Source organism: Balaenoptera musculus, chromosome 2, assembly GCF_009873245.2.
Source record: "Balaenoptera musculus isolate JJ_BM4_2016_0621 chromosome 2, mBalMus1.pri.v3, whole genome shotgun sequence".
NCBI classification, from domain to species: domain Eukaryota; kingdom Metazoa; phylum Chordata; class Mammalia; order Artiodactyla; family Balaenopteridae; genus Balaenoptera; species Balaenoptera musculus.
The window spans coordinates 32,424,872-32,443,296 of NC_045786.1; the positions used below are offsets into that span (position 1 = coordinate 32,424,872).

At 51.5% G+C, this 18,425-nt stretch overlaps 1 protein-coding gene across 6 annotated transcripts in view; it reads right to left on the reverse strand.

Moving 5' to 3' along the window:
* RASGRF1 (Ras protein specific guanine nucleotide releasing factor 1) overlaps positions 1–18,425 on the reverse strand; it is a 108,024-nt gene that overhangs the window by 53,115 nt on the left and 36,484 nt on the right. For all 6 annotated transcript variants that reach the window (XM_036844318.1, XM_036844319.1, XM_036844321.1 and 3 more), the window contains exons 4-9: positions 17,589–17,681; positions 14,774–15,027; positions 7,463–7,542; positions 4,751–4,944; positions 4,171–4,280; positions 300–418 (exon numbers count right to left, since the gene is read on the reverse strand). In XM_036844318.1, coding sequence (XP_036700213.1) covers positions 300–418; positions 4,171–4,280; positions 4,751–4,944; positions 7,463–7,542; positions 14,774–15,027; positions 17,589–17,681 — 850 coding nt within the window. The remainder of the gene's footprint in view (positions 1–299; positions 419–4,170; positions 4,281–4,750; positions 4,945–7,462; positions 7,543–14,773; positions 15,028–17,588; positions 17,682–18,425) is intronic.

The following is an 18,425-nucleotide window of genomic DNA, read 5'->3' on the forward strand; positions in this document are numbered from 1 at the left end:
ATGTCAATGTTTACTATGATGTACAATAGACAAACCAAGACCATCTGGGAAGAATTATGTTTACATCTGGAGAGAAGGAAACTGTGAAAACCAATAATACCAGCATCGATATCTATAGATACCGACATCTACATGTAGCTGTCGCATTCCCCCGGCAGGCCCGGAATACTCTGCAATCACGCTTGCAGGTTTTGGCACGCGGCAGCCCAACCAACTGGTGGTGTCCTGAGTGCCGCGTGCCTCTCGCTGCTGGGGCCAACCTGGCGGGGGGTGGGAGAGGCAGAGCGCACAGGCCATACCTTGTCTCACAAAGGTCTGGCTGGTGTCCAGGAGGATTTCACAGCCTTCAATGATCATGCGCTCAATGGCCAGGTTTTTCCGGATGTTCTCTGTTTCACTTACTTCGTCGTGCATTATCCTGCGGGGACAGGAAATGACAATCAGAGACAGGCTGCCCCCACCTCCCAGGGTGGAGGGAATGCTGGGTCTCTGGCTAGACCTCGGAAGAAAGCCTGGATTCTCAGGTGGAACCTGTTGTCATGAAAGGGGAGAGAGCACGCATCTCTTGAGTGCCCGCTGTGTGTGTGCACTTTACAGGCGTGATCTCATTTTATCCTCTGACAGCCCAAGGAGGCTGAGAAGCAGGTCTGTCTGATTTAAAAAAGTCTGAACCGGGGACTTCCCTGGTGGCACAGTGGTTAAGACTCCACGCTCCCAATGCAGGGGGTCCGGGTTCGATCCCTGGTTGGGAAACTAGATCCCACATGCGTGCCGCAACTAAGACCCAACCAAATAAATAAATAAAATAAAAACTTTAAAAAAAGTGGCACGTGATTACCAATAATGATGACGAGGCTGAAATAAACTTAAAAAAAAAAGTCTGAACCACATGGAAGAGAGACAGCAGAACTGGGAGGAAGATGGCAGTAGAGGGGACATCCTTTGTTCATTACCCGGCCCCTCATCCCACTATTGGCCTTATTTCCATCCAGAGTATAAACCAAGCTCATTCCTGCCTCAGGGCAATTTGTACTTGCTGTTTCTTCCCCCTGCACACTCTTTATAGGGTTGTTTCCTTAATGTTTGGGTTCTGGAATGGCTTATTTCTGGAGCACCTGGCAATCCAGCTGGCTCAGGGGAAGACTGACTTCAGTTTACTTCTATAGGCTCTGGCACGACCGGGAAGTAAGTAGGACACGGCTTGCCCCTTCATCTGAGAATACAGACAACTTTTTGTCCTTGTTCTGACTGCTGCAACATCCCTCCTCTCCAGGAGGTGGCACTGTTTAACTGTTTTTGTTTTTGTTTTTTAAAGAGCGTTGGTGGGAAAAGGTAGGTGTGAACTGCCAACTTTGCTAAGACCCTGGATGGGTCTCCAGGAGTCTTAGGAAAGTAGTGAATCATGTTTTTTTTTTTTTGGAGGGGGTCTGGAAAATGTACCCCACCTACTCTAAGGAAAGCACAAAGCCTCCTATTTGTCTGCTGATGCATGAAATTCCACAATTGAGACCACTAAGAGAGCTGATTAATGTGTGTGTGGCTTACAAAGTTCTCTCACAGCCATTATCCAGTTTAAACCCCCCAACAATGAGAGATGACACTGGTGGAGCTGGAGCTGTGATTAGTGGAATCAACACGATGTTGAACAAATTACTCAACCCCTCTAATCCTTACTTTCCCCATCTGTAGACTGTTGGGGTGAGGATGGAAGATAATGCATTTCATGGACTGACCTCATGCCTGGCACATGACAGGGGCTGGAATAAAGGGTGGTGATCATTGCCATTATCAGGGCTGCAAAAATGGTATTGTAAAAAAAAAAAGGTGGTATACTGTAACGCGTTATTTATTCTGGGTATCAGACTGGGGCATCGAGATGGGGTCTCTGCTTTAGGAGCCTCGGTTCTCCACCCCCATGCCCCTCCTCCCACCCGGGCCCAAGTGATGCTTTTCTCAGAAGCCCAGGCCTTAGCCTTCTTCTGGAGAAGACATGGGACAGGGAGGCACCTTTCAGGGCATCTGCAGTTCCATGGATAGGGATTTATTTTTGGAAGTAGTCCAAGGCAATCAGGACCCTCTGTCTTGATGAGGGTGGGGACTTTGCTGAGGCTAGATTTGCTAAAAAATAAGGGGGTGATTCCAAGGTAGCAAAACTAGTTTTGCTGTTAGACATGGATAAACTTCAGCTGCTCAGGGTCAGTGGCCCCAGGCTGGGATTTGTGCTGGAGGGGCCGACACTGCACGCGCAGCTGGGGGTGCTGGGCGGGGCTCCAGGAAGGCAGCCCGGGGTTCCGGGGCCTGAGGCTCCTGGGGGAACCGGAAGTGAGGACCTGGGTTATCAGTGAGCCCAGGAGTTAGGGGTTCCGGAGACAAAGTGGGACAAAGGCCAGAGGTAGGAGACAGCCAGTCCCGAGGGGAGAGGGGTGCAGGGTCCTGAGCACTGCCAGGAGGGCTTGGTTGCTGGCTTCCTGTCAGGGCTGGAGCTTTCCTCAGGCCCCAGGGGAGGGCGCCAGGAGGAAGAAAAGGCTGTTGTCACGTGATGGGAAAACCCTTTTCTGTGCTGCTCGGCTGGGTTCAGGGCCAGGTGCAGGTGATCAGGGGGACAAAAGAAAAGCAGGCTGCACACCCAGGACCCGGGGTGGGCGGGGGAGGGGATTGGGGTGCTGCCTGCACACCTGCCTGCACTGGGACAGGGCATCCCGTGGTGTCGAGGAACTCACAGCCTCAAGGGGGTCCCAAGTCTTCTGCTTGGGGAAGAGTACGTGGGATCTGGCTCCCTGGGGCATGAGAGAACTGGGGTCCACGACCCATGATGGTTTTGTTAGTCTGCAATCATGCCCTGCTTACATCTCCTCCTTAATCCTCTGCTCTGGGGCCTGTGCCCTGCCCTGGTCCAGCCTGGTCCTCCCTCTGTCCAGCCGGGAGCCATGGCCTCACCGGCTGCCATTCGTTGGACTTGGGCAGCTTTATAGGGCTCTGAGTGGTCGGCAGGGCCCCAGGCAGGGCTGAGGGCTGAACCCCACACCCTGCAGACCCATCCTCCTTTGCAGCTCCTGGCCGCCTATCTCTGACCACAAGGCCCCTTCTCACCTCTTGGCCTGCACCGGTGGAGGCCCCAGGCTCAGCCCTTGGTTCATACCTCATTCCCACCTAAACTCACTCCCTTGGTGATCTCACCAGCCTTGTGACTCTAAATACCATCTCCTAGCTGACGATCTGGTATGTCTTGGCTCGCTGAACTCCAGACTCAAACACCGACTCCCTTTCTGTCATTTCCACCACTGTTGTCCATCTCAGGTCCAACACACCCCCAGTAAAACTCCAACGCAGCGAGGAAGACTCCCCCTCCAAACCTGCCCCTCTGGCGCCTTCTCCATCTTGCACAACGGCAATGCCATCCTTCTGGCTGCTCGGCAGGAAACTCTGGAATCATCCTCGACTCTCATTTTCTCTCTCTCCTCACCTCTCGTCCATCAGAAACTCGTGGAGGTTCCACCTTCAGAAAACTCCAGAGCCTGAACCTTCTCACCTCCACGGCCACCCCCTGGTGTGGCCACGCCCCCTGCTGCCTGGGCTGTGGCCGTGCCTCCCCCCGTCCTTCTGCTCCTGCCCGTGCAGCGAGGAAGTTCCCTGGGCTTCGGGGAGTGAGGGAGGACAGGGGAGGGCCTCGACGAGGGGGGCTGCGGCCTCTGACGGCGGCCCAACCATGGCCTGTCCACCCGCAGACACTGCCTGCTGCTGAACGGAGCCTGAGGCACATGAAAGCCCGACACCCAGGACCCCCTGGGGCTCCTAAAGCCACCGGTTTTGACACATGGACACTGGAGAACCGAGGAAATGGGCAGAGAGTGCCTGCGAGTCCTGGGCAGATGCCTGACCTGGGAGATGGGCCCACTAAGTGCCCAGGGCCCTTCCTCGGACCCCATCTGTGCCAGGGACAGCGTACCCCCCCATCCCATCTCACTGGGTGCCCACCTGGGCTGGAGCTGTAAACCCCTCAGACTGCTCCTGGGGACCCGGCTTCCAGGTGGGACAAGCTGTGGGTCCCCCCCCCACCCCCGGAATCCTAACCGGAGCACGAGCTTTTCCCATCTGGGGCTCGGCAAACCCCGGGTGGGGGCACCCTCAGCCTGGGCCTGCCCACTGGTGTGGGACCCCAGCGGGGCTCACCTGGACAGCTCCTCCAGCTTGGACTTGGCGTAGTCCAGGCTGTTGCGTTCCACGTGCTCGTGAGGGGTGTGGGCCAGGAGCTCGTGCAGCGTCAGGATGTACCTGGGGATCTGCAGTGGGGAGCGGCGGGGACAGGGCCAGAGGGCCAGAGAGACAGAGGCAGGGGGAGAGAGACAGCGATGAAGCAAGAGAGAGACGGAGAGGCAGAGCAGGGTAGACAGATGGGGGGGGCAGGGTGGGCAGAGAAGGGGGCTCTCAGCTCCGAGGACCCCCATGAGCGGGGCTGAGGAAGGACACCCACTGCACTTCTGATCCCAGACTCTCTTAACTTGGAGGCTCTTCCAGGGTCTTATCTGGGACGAGAGCCCAGAGCTTGAGGTTCTGCCCCGCAGAAGGCAGGACCTGCCCCTCACTTCCTGCACGGCCACCACCAGCCAGGGTCGGGGGAGGGTCCTAACCCCGTTCGTTCTCCAGGTAACCGGGAGTTTGCAGGGCCATGGCGCTCGGCACTGTGCGCCCCTGCCCCCAGTCAGCCGCAGCCCTCCCCGCGCATGCGCCCTGGCAGACGGGGCGGGCGCACCTGGAACATGGGGTAGGTGAGGAAGGTCTCCAGCGTCCTCTCCTCGCAGTCGGGCTTGGCCTCGTAGTGCTTCAGCAGCTTGTCGAAGTCGCGGTTCTGCTTGCAGTGCGCCAGGATCTGCAGGCTGTACTGGTGGTTGCGGACGAACTCCTGGTAGATGTTGAGCATGGGCAGCAGGATGTCGAACAGGTCGGCTGGAAGGAGGCGGGACTCAGCGGGCAGCGGGGGCGCCCTCGGCTCCCCCAGCCCCACCCGGGGAGGTCGGGGCGCGGCTCAAAGCCCCATCCCAGAGAGACCCCTGCCTTCGGAGATGACTCTGGCACCACTGCCCTCTCCTAGGCCAGACAGGGTGGCCCCAGGCATTGAGACCACAGCAGATTCACAGGTTTTTGAGATGGAGCGCTGTCTAGTCTGACACCTGTGTACCGGAGGTCAGAGAAAGGAGGTATAGAGGGTGCTGCGGTGTGCCCCCCGGACCCCCTTCTGGACCCAGGCACTTGTTCCCCAGCTCTCACCAGTGCGGGTGGCTCTCAGCTGCGTTCCCCCTTGCTGGGAACTGCTCCCAGCTGAAGGAAGCTGCCTTGCACAGGCTGGGGCCCAATGACAGGTCCAGGTCGGGGTGTGAAGGCCAGCCCCTGCCTCGATGGGGGATGTCCCTGAAGGGCCACCTCAGTTCCCGAGCTTCCCTGGGGTTGGCTGAGGCTTCTGTTGTAACTGCTGTGTCGTCCACTCCCCCCAGTGCCCTGGCTCTGCCAGGCTGTTATGCTGAGGGGTCCCCAGGGGCCTCCATCCCAGTGTGTCCCACCTGTGACTGTGACCTGTCAGAGGTCACAAGGTGAGTCAGGAGCTGGCCTGGAACCAGGTTTTCCAACTCCCCCATTCCAGCGCTTTCCACCCCATGATATGCTTTCCCGAGTCTCTATCCCTTCACCTGTTGGTCCCTTTGTCCCTCTGTCCCTGTCCTTCCAGACCTCCCCAGCTCTGCAGCCCCTGGCTCAGTGAGGTGGACCCCCTGCTCAACCCCCCGTCTGTCTCAACCTCCTGGGTATCTAACATCCTGTCCTTCTAGCTCCCAAAAGCCCAAACCAGCCTTTCAACACTTGATGGGATGGGATGGACCATCTAAAACCTCTGCTTACTAACCCCATTAAAAAGAAAGACAATGCAACTAGAAATGATCATACAAAGTGAAGTAAGTCAGAAAGACAAATACCATATATCACTTATGTGTGGAATCTAAAACACGACACAAATGAACTTATCTACGAAAGAGAAACAGACTCACAGACATAGAGGACAGAATTCTGGTTGCCAAGGGGGAGGGGAGGTGGGGGAGGGATGAAGGGGAGGTTGGGGTCAGCAGATGTAAGCTTTTATATATAGAACGGATAAGCAACAAGGTCCTACTGTATAGCACAGAGAACTATATTCAGTATCCTATGATAAACTGTAATGGAAAAGAATATTAAAAAAAAGAATGTATATATATGTATAACTGAATCACTTTGCTATACAGCAGAAATTAACACAACATTGTAAATCAACCATACATCAATAAAATAAAATAAAATAAAGAAAGACAAGCTTTCCTCGGAACAAACTCTAAGTGGGAGCTCTTACGTAGGGCATCCAACTACCCAGTGGACAACCTCTTCAGCTGTATGACTACAGAAAGTGCAGCCCTTGTCTTTCTAGGGCTGCTTCTTATTTTGACCTTGGAGAACAACAAAATAGTGCCACTCCCCCTGGAAGTCTCCTGGCCCGTGGGCAGAGGAGCCTTTTCAGCCTCAGCTGTCCTTTCACCTCCCTGAGTCTGTTCCCTCGACCCCATAGTGGAAGCGACACCAACACTCACCTTTTCCTATTGAATTAAGTGAAAAGGAAGATGGTACCCAGTGTGGGAGGGGCGGGATGTGGGACGCACTCCTGTACATCACTCACAGGAGTGAGGGCTTGGAGAGCAATGTGACGATGTGTACACAGCGGGGAGTCCATCCCCATTGTTTCAGTAATTCTACTTCTGGACACCTGTCTCAGGGGAATACTCTCTAATATGGAGACAACTTCACATGCAGGGATGATTATTTTTAGTAGCAAAAAGGTAGAACAACTTTAAGAGTCAACGAAGGGAGATGGCTACGTAGATGGTGGCAGATTCACAGGGCACTGGAACATTATACAGCCATCAAAAAGCATACTTTCAGCTTGAGAAAACACTTATGCAATTATGTTAAGTAAAAAAAAAAAGAAAAACCCACAGCAAGATTCAAATTCTATATTCAGTATGTTTGCAATTATGTAAAATGGAAAAAAAAACCACCCAAGATCTATGCATAGGAAAAAAAATTGGAAGGAAACACACCGAAGTGTTTACAGTAGTTATCTTTGGGAGGCAGAAACGTTGATATTTTTAAATGTTTCCTACTTTTCTGGATTCTCAGATTTTCTCAAATGGGTACCTATATATTATTTTTAAAAGGGAAAAGCAGATAAGAAACTAAAAATATATCACTTCCTCCTAGAAATGTAGCTTTTGCCAACTTCTCTTTCCTCTTATGCTTCCTCTGAGGGATTCTGTGAGTTTTTAAGGGGCCACTCTGTTACATTCGGGAAGGACAAAAGTGCCACCAGCCTGGAGGTGTGGCCCCTGCACAGGGACTTCTCAGGATGGGGGCGGAGGGGCAGGAGACCTCTGCCAGGGCTGCTACTCACCGAGGACCAGAGTGGGCCAGCTGGAGATGCGGGCCTTCAGGCCTTGGTAAAAGATCTGGTGCAAAAACATGATGGTCTCGCTGGAAGAGAAAGCACAGGGTAAGCTCCGGCCAGGAGTTCCTCTCCTTCCAGGTGTCCCCTCCCCCCAAGTTCAGTAGAGCTGAGGGGCCCCAGGGGGGAGGACAGGGGCTGTCACTGCCTGTGGGACTATAGCAGCAAACCTTCTCAGGTGAGACCTTACGAGAAACCCCATCAGTGGGATGGACCCTACAGTCTGTGGGGCCTAATGCAAAACCAACATGCCGGCCCCTTGTTAACAAATGATTAAGAATTTCAGGATGGTGACAGCAGAGCCTCAAATTAAGCACGGTTTTTCTAAGCATGCAGTCAAATGCCCGTGAAGCCGGCCGAGGAGGAGGCACTCCGGCTGCTGGCTTTCCTGGCCCCCTCAAGTCCCCACTGGCTCTGTCATTGGGTGCTGTCCCCTCTCCCAGGAGTTTGTCTCCTGAAGGCAAACCCCCATCCTGGGGTCTCACACTCTCAGGGCAAGGGCAGGGGGTGGAAGGCGCTGGGTGGGCGCAGAGGCGCCCCTGACCTGTGAGGCACAGCAGGCCGATGGGGGCCTGGGACCCCATGTTCACGGTGGGCCTGGGGGGCACGGGGCTCCCTGACCCCAGAGGAGTTTGAAATGCCCTGAGAACCCCACTCTGCAGAGAAAACAGGGTGGATGGGGAGAAAAAGGGTGTGAAAAAGAAAAGACGGGAGGGCTGCAAGAGAGAGAGGGGTGAGGGAGGTGAGAGGTGGTGGTGGGGAGAGAGAACAGAACACAGCACCTACGGCTGAAGAGCCCAGCCTATAACTCCATCACACCCGCAGGATGTGCAGAAGGGCTGGAACCGGTAGGGCCTTTAACAAGTATCTAAGTAGCAGAAACACTCCAAGTTCTCATTCCTGAGTGTGGGTCCTCTCATTACCGTGAATTAACTGTCATCTCCCTGAAGTCCCGAAAGAACAGGCCCCCACAGGTGTGGTGACACCGTGATTTCTGGACTAGGGGCCCCGCCTGATGGCTGAAGTCATTTGCAGTTTTCAGGTAGCAAGTCTGTGACAGATTCACCCTTGACAGGGCAGGTTTCTTCCTGTCTGTGGCCCCTGAACTAGTTACTGAATAAACATGTACTGTACCAATGTGAAGAACTTTAGTCATCCACATGGGAAGACCCTTAGAAAAATTCAAAAGAGACCAGTCCAGGGGTGCGTGAAGGTGCACAGAAGGGAGAACGTGGGCCCTGATGTGGGGGAGGTTGGAGGTAGGAGGACTTTCAGGGGTTCCTGGGGAACTGGGAGGCTCTGGATGACCCCGAGCACCGCCACAGCAAGACTCAGGGCCCCATTCCCGGGCAGCTCCCACAGACGGCTGCAGGATGCACTGTGCAGGATTCACGGCACGGACTTGTAGGGTAGCACATTAGGAACATCATAAGCTGGGACTATAAAAATATATTTGATGAAGCCTCCGTTTTTAAAGTACTATAAACTGTGAGGATTTCACTTGTCATCCTACTACTCAGAAACTACCATTGTTACCTATCTGATAAGAAAAAAACGATCTCATTTTGATTCGATTTGCTTTACAAAATCATTGTGAGTGGGTTGGTTGAACATTTTCCTTTGTATTGGCCATTTGAATTTCTTCTTTTGGGAACTGCCAAGTCATGTCCGTTTACTATTGTCACTTTTATTAATTTAAAATAACTCTCCATATTAAGCATATAATCTTAACATATACATTGCAGATATTTTTTACTCAGCTATTTGCCCACTGATTTTGTGTTTGGTGTTTTTTGAAGTTTTTCCATTTTGCCCTATGAGATTTTCTTTCTGCTTTTTTGCTTCAGGCATCATGTCTTTTCCCACTCTTAGACTGTATACACACTCACCTATATTTTATTTTACTATTTCATTTTTACACATAAATACTTAACTAGAGTTTACTTTGGTGTAGGATGTGAGTTAAGGATATAAACGTAATCTTTCTCTCAGTTTGGTTAGCCAATTGCCCCATTTTATTTATCAAATACTCCAGCTGCTTTCACTGCTTTGCTAGGCTGCCTTTTTTGTTACTAAATTCTCATACATGCCTGAGTCTGTTTCTGGACTTTGTATTTTATTTTGATGGACTATTGGCCTATTCTGGCAATAGTCTCACGCTGTTTTCATTACTTTTAATATATTTATAAGCCTATAATACGTTTTACTTAATGTAGGAAATGTTTCTTTCATTGTTTTTTTCAGAACATTATTATCTATTTACATGCATTTTACTCCTTCAGTTGAACATTAAAATCACTCTGCTAGGCTGCACTTCGATTGGAATTATATTGAGTTTATAGCATGTTTTGGGTGAAATGACATCTTTACGACATGGAATCTTGCCATCCAGAATGCTGGCCCACTTTCTGTTTTTGTACAGCCTGTAAGCTTAGAAGGATTTTTTTATAATTTTAAACGGTTGAAAAAAAAATCAAAAGAATATTTTACGATAAGTAAAAATTAGATGAAATTCACATTTTAGGGTCCATAAGTAAAGGTTTATGGGAACACAGCAACATCCATTCATTTAGGATTGCCTAAGACCACCTAGTTTTGACAGAGACCCTCTGGCCCACAAGGCCTAAAATACTTACTATCTGACCCTTGACAGAAGAAGTTTGCTGATCCCTAGTCTATGTGAATGCTACCCCTGAATTGTGCAGCGCACAGCCGGGGCAACTATATTCTATGGTCCTGCACACTTATAGTCCAGCAGGGAATCTATACACAGAAGAAATCATTATTTAAGTGCAATGAATGCTACAAAAGGGGCAGCATGGGGGCCCTGGAAGCACACAACCAGGGAACATAAGCCAACAGTGACAAGGGGCATGGGGGTGGTCAGGGACATCCAAGGAAAGACATGAAAAAAGAGTAGGAGACAGCTGTCATAAGGAAAATAGGAAGGACAGTAGGGTGGGAAGAATTCTAGGGAGAGGAAGCGACTTGTCTGCTTTGGGAAGTGCTCATTTTGCCTGGTTCCCTTCTTGAGCCCAGAAAGGAGTGTGACTTGGCCAAGGCTGGTCCTAGGTCCACAGGGCTTGGCCGGTGGAGGGCAGAGCCAGGCCTCTTCACTCCAGCCTCACCCTGTGCCTCCTCACTCCCCAGCCCAGGCAGACAAGACGAACTGATGGCAGCACACGCCCCCACTGAGCCTCATCATTCTTCTCGGCCCAGGACTCCAGGCAAGCGCTGCCAGTCAATCAGAGCGGGCATCAAGATAGGAACCATCTGTCCCCCACGCGGGATGCCTCTCATCACGGGGCAATGCCTGTGGTTCCCAGCACACATTGCTGGGCATGGTTTTTATTAAAGGGAAATAGCCCAAGAGTATATGCTCGTTGTTTCGGGTAAACAAAACCTGGTGCACATGTTTACTTCAAAGATTCCCCCCGCAGCCTTCGAGAAGCACACAATTAACCCCCTCCCCAGCTCTGCAGCATCCTCCGTGAATCTGCCAACCTGGAGACAGGCCTCTCTCTTCTCAAGGACTTCTTTTAAAGAGCTCCAGCAAATGAAATCACCAAATTAGCATCAGGTGTCTAATGTGGCTGTACATTTCAGCCTAAATGCAAATCCAGGGGAAAGCTATGTGCAGAAATCCTTCCAGTGAGTGGGCTGGCAGCCTCCGCCCTTGACCTGTGACACATACAGACTCTGTGCTGTGGTCTGAGGCAGGGAGACCTGGAAGGTTCATGTCCCGGATCCGGCCTCCACAGCACCTACACAGTAAGAGGGAAGGCTGGGCTCACATACAATCGAAAGTTCTCGACGGTGCAGGCGTGGGCAGGAGCACGTGCTGAGACCTGCACTGTGGCGGGCAGGCATGGGGGTAGGGAGGATGGGGGTCGGGGAAGATTCCAGCCCATTATTTAACAGGGCAGCAGGGGGGAAGCACAGGCCTTCACATCAAACAGAACTGGGTTAAAATCACAGCCCACCCGAACCCTGAGCACACCCCGTCACCTCTCTGATCTCTGGTGCCAGCCTCATGGGGCGTCTCTGAGGATTGGAAATTACGTAGGCCAAGTGCTTACAGAGAACCTGGCACCAAGCAGGGCCCACAAAGCACCATCTTAATGTGGTGAGTGTAGTCCAAAACAGTCATGCCAAGTGTTGTGCAGGGTTGCTATACAGTTAATGAAAAAATAATTTCAGCTGTTCTTTGTGCTCACAAAAAGCACAGAGGTTAAGCCAGTGAAGCTTGTACTCTTATGTACCCAGTGGATCATATAGTGAGGGGTGAATGATTAGAAGGCAGTCATTTTCTAGCTCTTCCTGCCCCACCCTGGGCCCCGGGTGGGGGGGGAAGGAAAGAATTCCCGCCTGCTCCGGATTGAGAACAGGGGCCAGGGGGTGGAGAGAAGCCAGTCACATCAGATTGGCATCCATTGATAGGATCATTGGTTCTTCTTACTTAATATTGTAAGAAAATATAGTAAAACATATTTGATTAATTTTCAATGTTGAACCAACCTTGCATTCCTAGGATAAATTCCACTTGGTCATGATGTATTATCCTTTTTATATATTTCTGGATTCAATTTTATAATATTTTGCATCTATGACCATGAGCGATATGGGTCTGTAGTGTTCTTTCCTCACAGTGTCTTTTTCTGATTTCAGTATTAGAGTAATGCTGGCCTCACAGAATGAGTTGGGAAGTGTTCCCTCCACATTAGATTTGAATTCAGTTTCTCACAGGGTGCATCATAGTGAAGCTTTCTTGTTGTAATAATGTCTAGCTCTTATGAGCACTTGGGCTATGCTGGGCTCTGTACTAGATGCTTTACATGAGCTCTCATTTGATGCTCCAACACCTACAAGAGGCAGGTCCCATTCCCTGGTCAGTGTTTCCAAGGACCGCTAGAGTCCATATTCTGGAGGCCTTAACGATTGATCAGGCTGGGGCTATTTTGACCAGGATCAATGAGACTGCTAAGATGGGAAACAGTCAACCTTGGGCACATTGTGGAAAAGGAGAAACAGGCCTTGCAGGGGCCTGGAAGGACACCAGCAAGAGGGGGACTTTCTTCCCTCCTGTTTATTCTCAGTTAAAGGCATCTGATCTGATCCATGCAGTGATTAACAGACAAAAATATAAAACCGTGTTGTGATTTGCTTCAAACAACTTTTGAACACATTCTGTGAGTTGGTATGAATACTCTTAACCAAAGATTACAGGTGAAAAGAATTCCACTGAATGCAGTGGAATAAAATTATGCAAAGATTAAATAAATACAAAAGGACACCTTTATCTCTTAGTGGTTATGATAAACGGTCACCAAGAGTTTGCAACTGTGGCCTAAAATGCAAGGAGAGCACAAACAACCTAGAACTGTAACAATGCTTCCTGAAGTATTTCTCAAGTAGGGCCGTGGCCGAGCCCCCAGTACAGGCAGTCCCCTGCGGTTGTCTCAAGGCTCTCATTTCCGGGTGCTCTGGGACCTGCAAACGTGTTGGAAATGCAATCCCTATGCTCTACTCGAGACCTAAAGATTGAGAAACTCGGGGTGGGGCCCAGCGCTCACGTTTGAGAAGCTGTGACTCCAGCTGAGCTGTCCGGAGTTTATTCAGGAAGAAACAAGTTCTTCACACTTTTCAGCCAAATTCCAGGTCATTGAGTTTAAAAGACCCAATTGTAGTTTCTGGAGAAAATCTTACCTGATTTCACAAAACAATAATACCTATTTTCTTTGTTTTAATAAAGAAATCAAAGCATTTATTTACTCTCTAAAAACTGTGTTCGAAATGTATATTAAAAAGCAACCTTGTAAGGCCCAGTGATTCAGTTTCTAGAAGGTCTAATGAGGCTAAAAGCCACTCCCCTCCTCCTGCTCCCCACCCCCACCATGTCCCCATACTCCGACACCTCATCCACATCCATGGGGTCAGCATCCCAATGTCCCTGTCCTTGTCCTTCTCCCAGGGACTTTCAGCATCTCCAGCTCAACCTCTCAGAATCAGACCCACGTCCACTGCCTCTACCCCATTTCCTTCCGGGTGTCCCACAGGTTCCTAAACTCGTCACAGCACACTGGCAGGTAAAGGGGAAGAGCAGGGCACAGGGAAGGTGACCCTGGGTCCCAAACACCTCTGCAGAGGGCTTGGATGAGGGCCAGTTGGAATTAGTGAAATGACTGAATGATGGATATTTTAAAAGAAATGCAGCTGAATGAACAACCTGGAGCACATAGTGATTTACTTTAATTCCTGGATGAGAATCATTTGTAAATAGCACTCTGTTGACATGTTTTCATATTTGTTGCTTTTACCTAGTTTACCCAATTTTAATGCCTACCAAAAAGCCCATTTAAACCATTTCCTAAGACTTTTAAAAAGAGGTTGACAGCAGAAGGGCCGCCATCAGCTCAGCCTTCTCAGGTAACACAAACCCCATACGAATGGCCAGAGTCACCATTTGGGAAAAGTAACTGCTTTCATAAGATATGTGGGTAGTGTGATACAGAGCCCAACTCTAAGGAGACTCAGAATTCTAAAAATTTAGACCTGGCTTCTAGATCGTTATGACGATGATATTAAGGTAGAAGAATGGAACCCATTTGGTTTTCTGTAGCTTGATTTATAACTTGTAAACATTTAAACCAGGGTTTCTCAACCTTGGAACGATTATTTCTGGTGGAAGAATTCTCTGCTGTGGGAGACTGCTCTGGGCACGGTAGGATGTTTAGCAGCGTCCCTGACTTCCACCCACTAGATGCCAGTCGCAAACCCTCCCCTGCAGCCCCGCCAAGTTTTGACAATCAAAAATGTCTCCCATATATACACTAATATGTATAAAATGGATAACTAATAAGAACCTGCTGTATAAAAAAATAAATAAAATAAAATTCAAAAATTCAAAAAAAAAATTTGCCTCCCAGGGATTGCCAGCCATTGATCCTACTTGATCCTTCTGAAGCAAAAAATAAATTAAAAAAAACAAAAAAATGTCTCCCAGCATTGCCCCAGTTGAACCACTAGTTTAGACATATACTACGTGGGCCTCTATTTGTATTCCTGCCTGTAATAGCTGGGGCACTGGCTTCTCGTCATGGGACCTTGGGCAGCTTCCTTCCTCTCTGGGCCTCAGTTTCCTCCTCTGCACTTGGCGGGAACTAGTCAAGGGCTCGTGTCCAAGTTCAGTGCCGGCCAGGCTCCCTCTTCCCGCCTCGGCCAAGGGCTCCGGGAAGGGGGGCTGAGCTTCAAGGTGCTCACCTGTTCAGGAAGATGCTGCTGACATCGTCGTGCGTGATGGGAGGCTTCTTGGAGCTGGCGGCCATCCGCAGCGGGCGCAGGAAGTTGTTGACAAGGATGTGCAGCTGCTGCACGTACTCGGCCTCGGCCTCCAGCATGCTGAACACCACCTGGTTCCTCTTCCGCATGCTGTCGGCGTGCGGCGACCGGATGTAGTCCTGGATGATGGTCTTCCACTTGCGCCGGCACAGCCAGCCCCGCAGGAAGCTCTGCACCTGGGCGCCGAGACCAGAGGGAGAGTCTCCCGTTAGCCTCAGCTGCTCTGGTCCTTCCAGGCTGTGAGTGCCCCAAGGGCAGGGGCCAAGGCCCTGTTGTCCCCCATGCCGGGCACGTAGGGAAAAGAGCTGAGGCAAAGATCAGGCCTGGTGCTTCTGCCTGCATGGTGCCGGGCAAGCCCTTTGGTTCCTCTAAGCCCGTTTCCCTTCTGTGCCATGGGGCTAATGAGATGACGGCTGGACTCTAAGTGAGGTCCCTGCAAGGGAGCATCGGCATCTCCTGAGAACTTGTTAGAAATGCAAATCCCCAGGCCCTGCCCCGGCCCTCTGCATTTAAACCAGATCCCCCAGGTTGCTTTGGCAGCATCCTCTGAAGGAGGAAAAGTGTGGCCCCGAGTCCCCATCACGGGAGGGGGCTTGAGCATAGAGGGTTGCCAGGCTGTGCTGGGCATGGCTCACACCGCTTCTTGCCTAATGACTGGCCTGAAAGCCCAGAAGTTTCAATGAAAGCTCGTCTGGATAGAGGGCGATTATCAAATTCAGTGAGGCAAGTTAGTTAATCTCATGCTTGGGCCTCATCAGCGCCCGCCTGGAGCCTCTCCTCTACCTCCGCGGGGAAATGAAGACAGACACTTGACCTGCCTGACTCGGAGTTGGGCTGCTTGGCCTGGCCTCGTTCTGGCAGGAACTTGGGAAGGGCCTCGATTCACAGACACAGAGAACTGTTTTAAGATACATACGCTTCCAATCAAGGCACCATGTAGCTCCTCACCATTCCTGCTGCTGAGCTGTGTGCAAGCTCAGGGGCTGCACAGGGAGGGCCCCAGGGCCCCAGGGCCCCAGGAGCAAGGGTGCTGGGCGGTGCTGGGGTGGGGGCACCTGGAGATCCAGGGGCCGCCTGCCAAGGCACTCATCAAAATATTATCAGCTGCAAAGGGCACTGGCCATGCACAGCAGGTGCAACCATCCGGGTGCAGACCTTTGGCCAGGGACGTCTGCCCTGGGGAGGAGAGGCCTGGCCTCAGCAAGACAGATCTCCTTGAAGAGAGGAGCCTTTTCTGGATAAAGGAGGGCCTTGCTCTGAAGCCCCAGGAGGGTGAAAACAAAAGGAGGGAGGTGCATTTCAGGTGGTACTTAACAAAATGTTCCAACCAGAACGGCTTTGCAAAATGGGCCGGAAAGCCCAGTGGGGCCATGGCAGAGAAGGAAGGCCAGCGCATCCCTGCCTGGGTGGGGCTTGGTTCAGACCCCAGGTGGCACTGGTGGCAAATCCCAATGTCCATGGGGGCCTGGCAGGTCCTATAGACCCTGAAGCCGGCTGGGTGGGCACTAATGGAGCAGCACCTGGCCTGGGGCCAGCAGTCACTGTGTGCAGGAGGTGGGCCCGGGGCTGCAAGGCCTTCTGCTTTTCCAAGAGATCGTGTGTCGCAGTGACCAAGGATGTGGGCTCTGGAGCTTGGTGGCCAAGGTTTAAATGTCACTCTGCAAATACTTAGCTGTGTGACCTGGGGAAGTCACTTTGCCTTTCTGTGCCTCAGCAACCCATGTGAAACGCAGATAATAATAAAACCTCAGAGGGCTTTTAGTTAGGAACAGATTAATCTACATAAATCTCCTAGAATAGTGTCTGGCACATGGAAAGTGCGTAATGAATGTTAGCTCTTCCTATTTTTAAGAAGCCAGAAATACATATTTTTATGTGAAATGTTTAGCTTTTAAAGCACTGGCAACAAATTAAAAAGGGAAAAAAAAAACACCGTGTGGGCTAAGAACCCCAAACATGCTGGTAGGCTGAACTTGGCCTGTGGGATGCCAGTTTGCAGTTTTCTGGTCTGGATGGCGCTGGTGTCCTTTTACGCTCTCAACAAGGAGGATTTTTTGGTTTCGTGTGTTTTTCTTAGGGTGAGTCAGGTTCCCCTGCTTCAAGTCTGGCAAGCTGCAAAACACAGACCATACTCTTCCCCTCCACACCCCCCTCCATGGGGGGGCCCACGGTGTTGGTCAGTATCCCTGCCACTGGGCAGCTTTCTGATACCTTCTGAGATGTCTCTCCTAGCCTCTAATAGTGTAAAACCAGTGGGGCCAGCTAAGGGGTGTCACAGAGGCCGGCTCCCATGCTGACCTCTGCCGGGGATGAAAGGGGGACGTGTTTGCAGGAGAGTAGCTGGGGGGAGGGTGGGCATGCAGGGCTGTGACAGTGGACATGTGGCCTGGGGTACCATTGAGGCTGCCCAGCGTTGTGAGGAAAGCTCTCGGCTCTGAGTCTCACAGCCTGGGTTCCTGCCCTGGCTCTATCCACTCTTTCATCTCTTGGAGCCTCAGTTCTCCTATCTATCAAATGGGCTGAACCACCCTACCTCACAGAGACAACCAGAAGACATGGCTCGACGAGGTGCTGGTCAGGGGTGAGGGGCTGTTGATTCTGCCTTTGGGGCGGAGGTGGGAGTGATACGCCTGAGAGCAGTGGGACAGTAGGTGGACACTGCAGACCCTGGGCTGTGCCAGGGGGCTCTCTAAAGAGGACCAGGGCAGCTTTGCCAGCCCCGAGAGATGGTACAGACCTTCTTGATTTTCTTGATGTCACTGTCTTCGTCGTTGGGGGTGACAGTCTGGGTGGACTGGATGCGCTCATTGTCCTTGAGCAGGGATGCGATCTGCAACGGAAACACGGGTCAGCTGCAGGGGGCGAGCGGCGCCAGCCGGCGGAAGCCCCACCCCTCCGGCTGCCCCCAGGCGTGGTGTGGTGAGCGAGCGCCCCGCCACGTGCTCCCCAAGGACCAGTGGTACTGCAGCTCGTGTCCTTTGCTCTGTGTGAGGTTTCGAGCCAGACGTCGGTGAGTGAGCACTGGACCGGGAGCCCGTCCACCTGGGTCCGGGGCAGCTGGGCTCTGACTCCGAGTGACCCTGGGCGAGGCACTCTCTGGGCTGCAGGCAACCCATTTGTAATCTGGGAGCTTTGGTCCAAATCTGTGATTCTCTTCCTTATTCCCTAAACCATCATCAGTCCCTTTACTTTCGAATTTTTATTGTGGTAAAATATATATAACATAAAATTTACCATTTTGGGGGCTTCCCTGGTGGCGCAGTGGTTGAGAATCTGCCTGCCAATGCAGGGGACACGGGTTCGACCCCTGGTCTGGGAAGATCCCGTGAGCCACAATTACTGAGCCTGCGCGTCTGGAGCCTGTGCTCCGCAACAAGAGAGGCCGCGATAGTTAGAGGCCTGTGCACCGCGATGAAGAGTGGTCCCCGCTTGCCACAACTAGAGAAAGCCCTCGCACAGAAACGAAGACCCAACACAGCCATAAATAAATTAAAAAAAAAAAATTACCATTTTAACCAATTTTAAGTGCACAGTTCAGTGGCATCAAGTACATTCACATTGTTGTGCAACCATC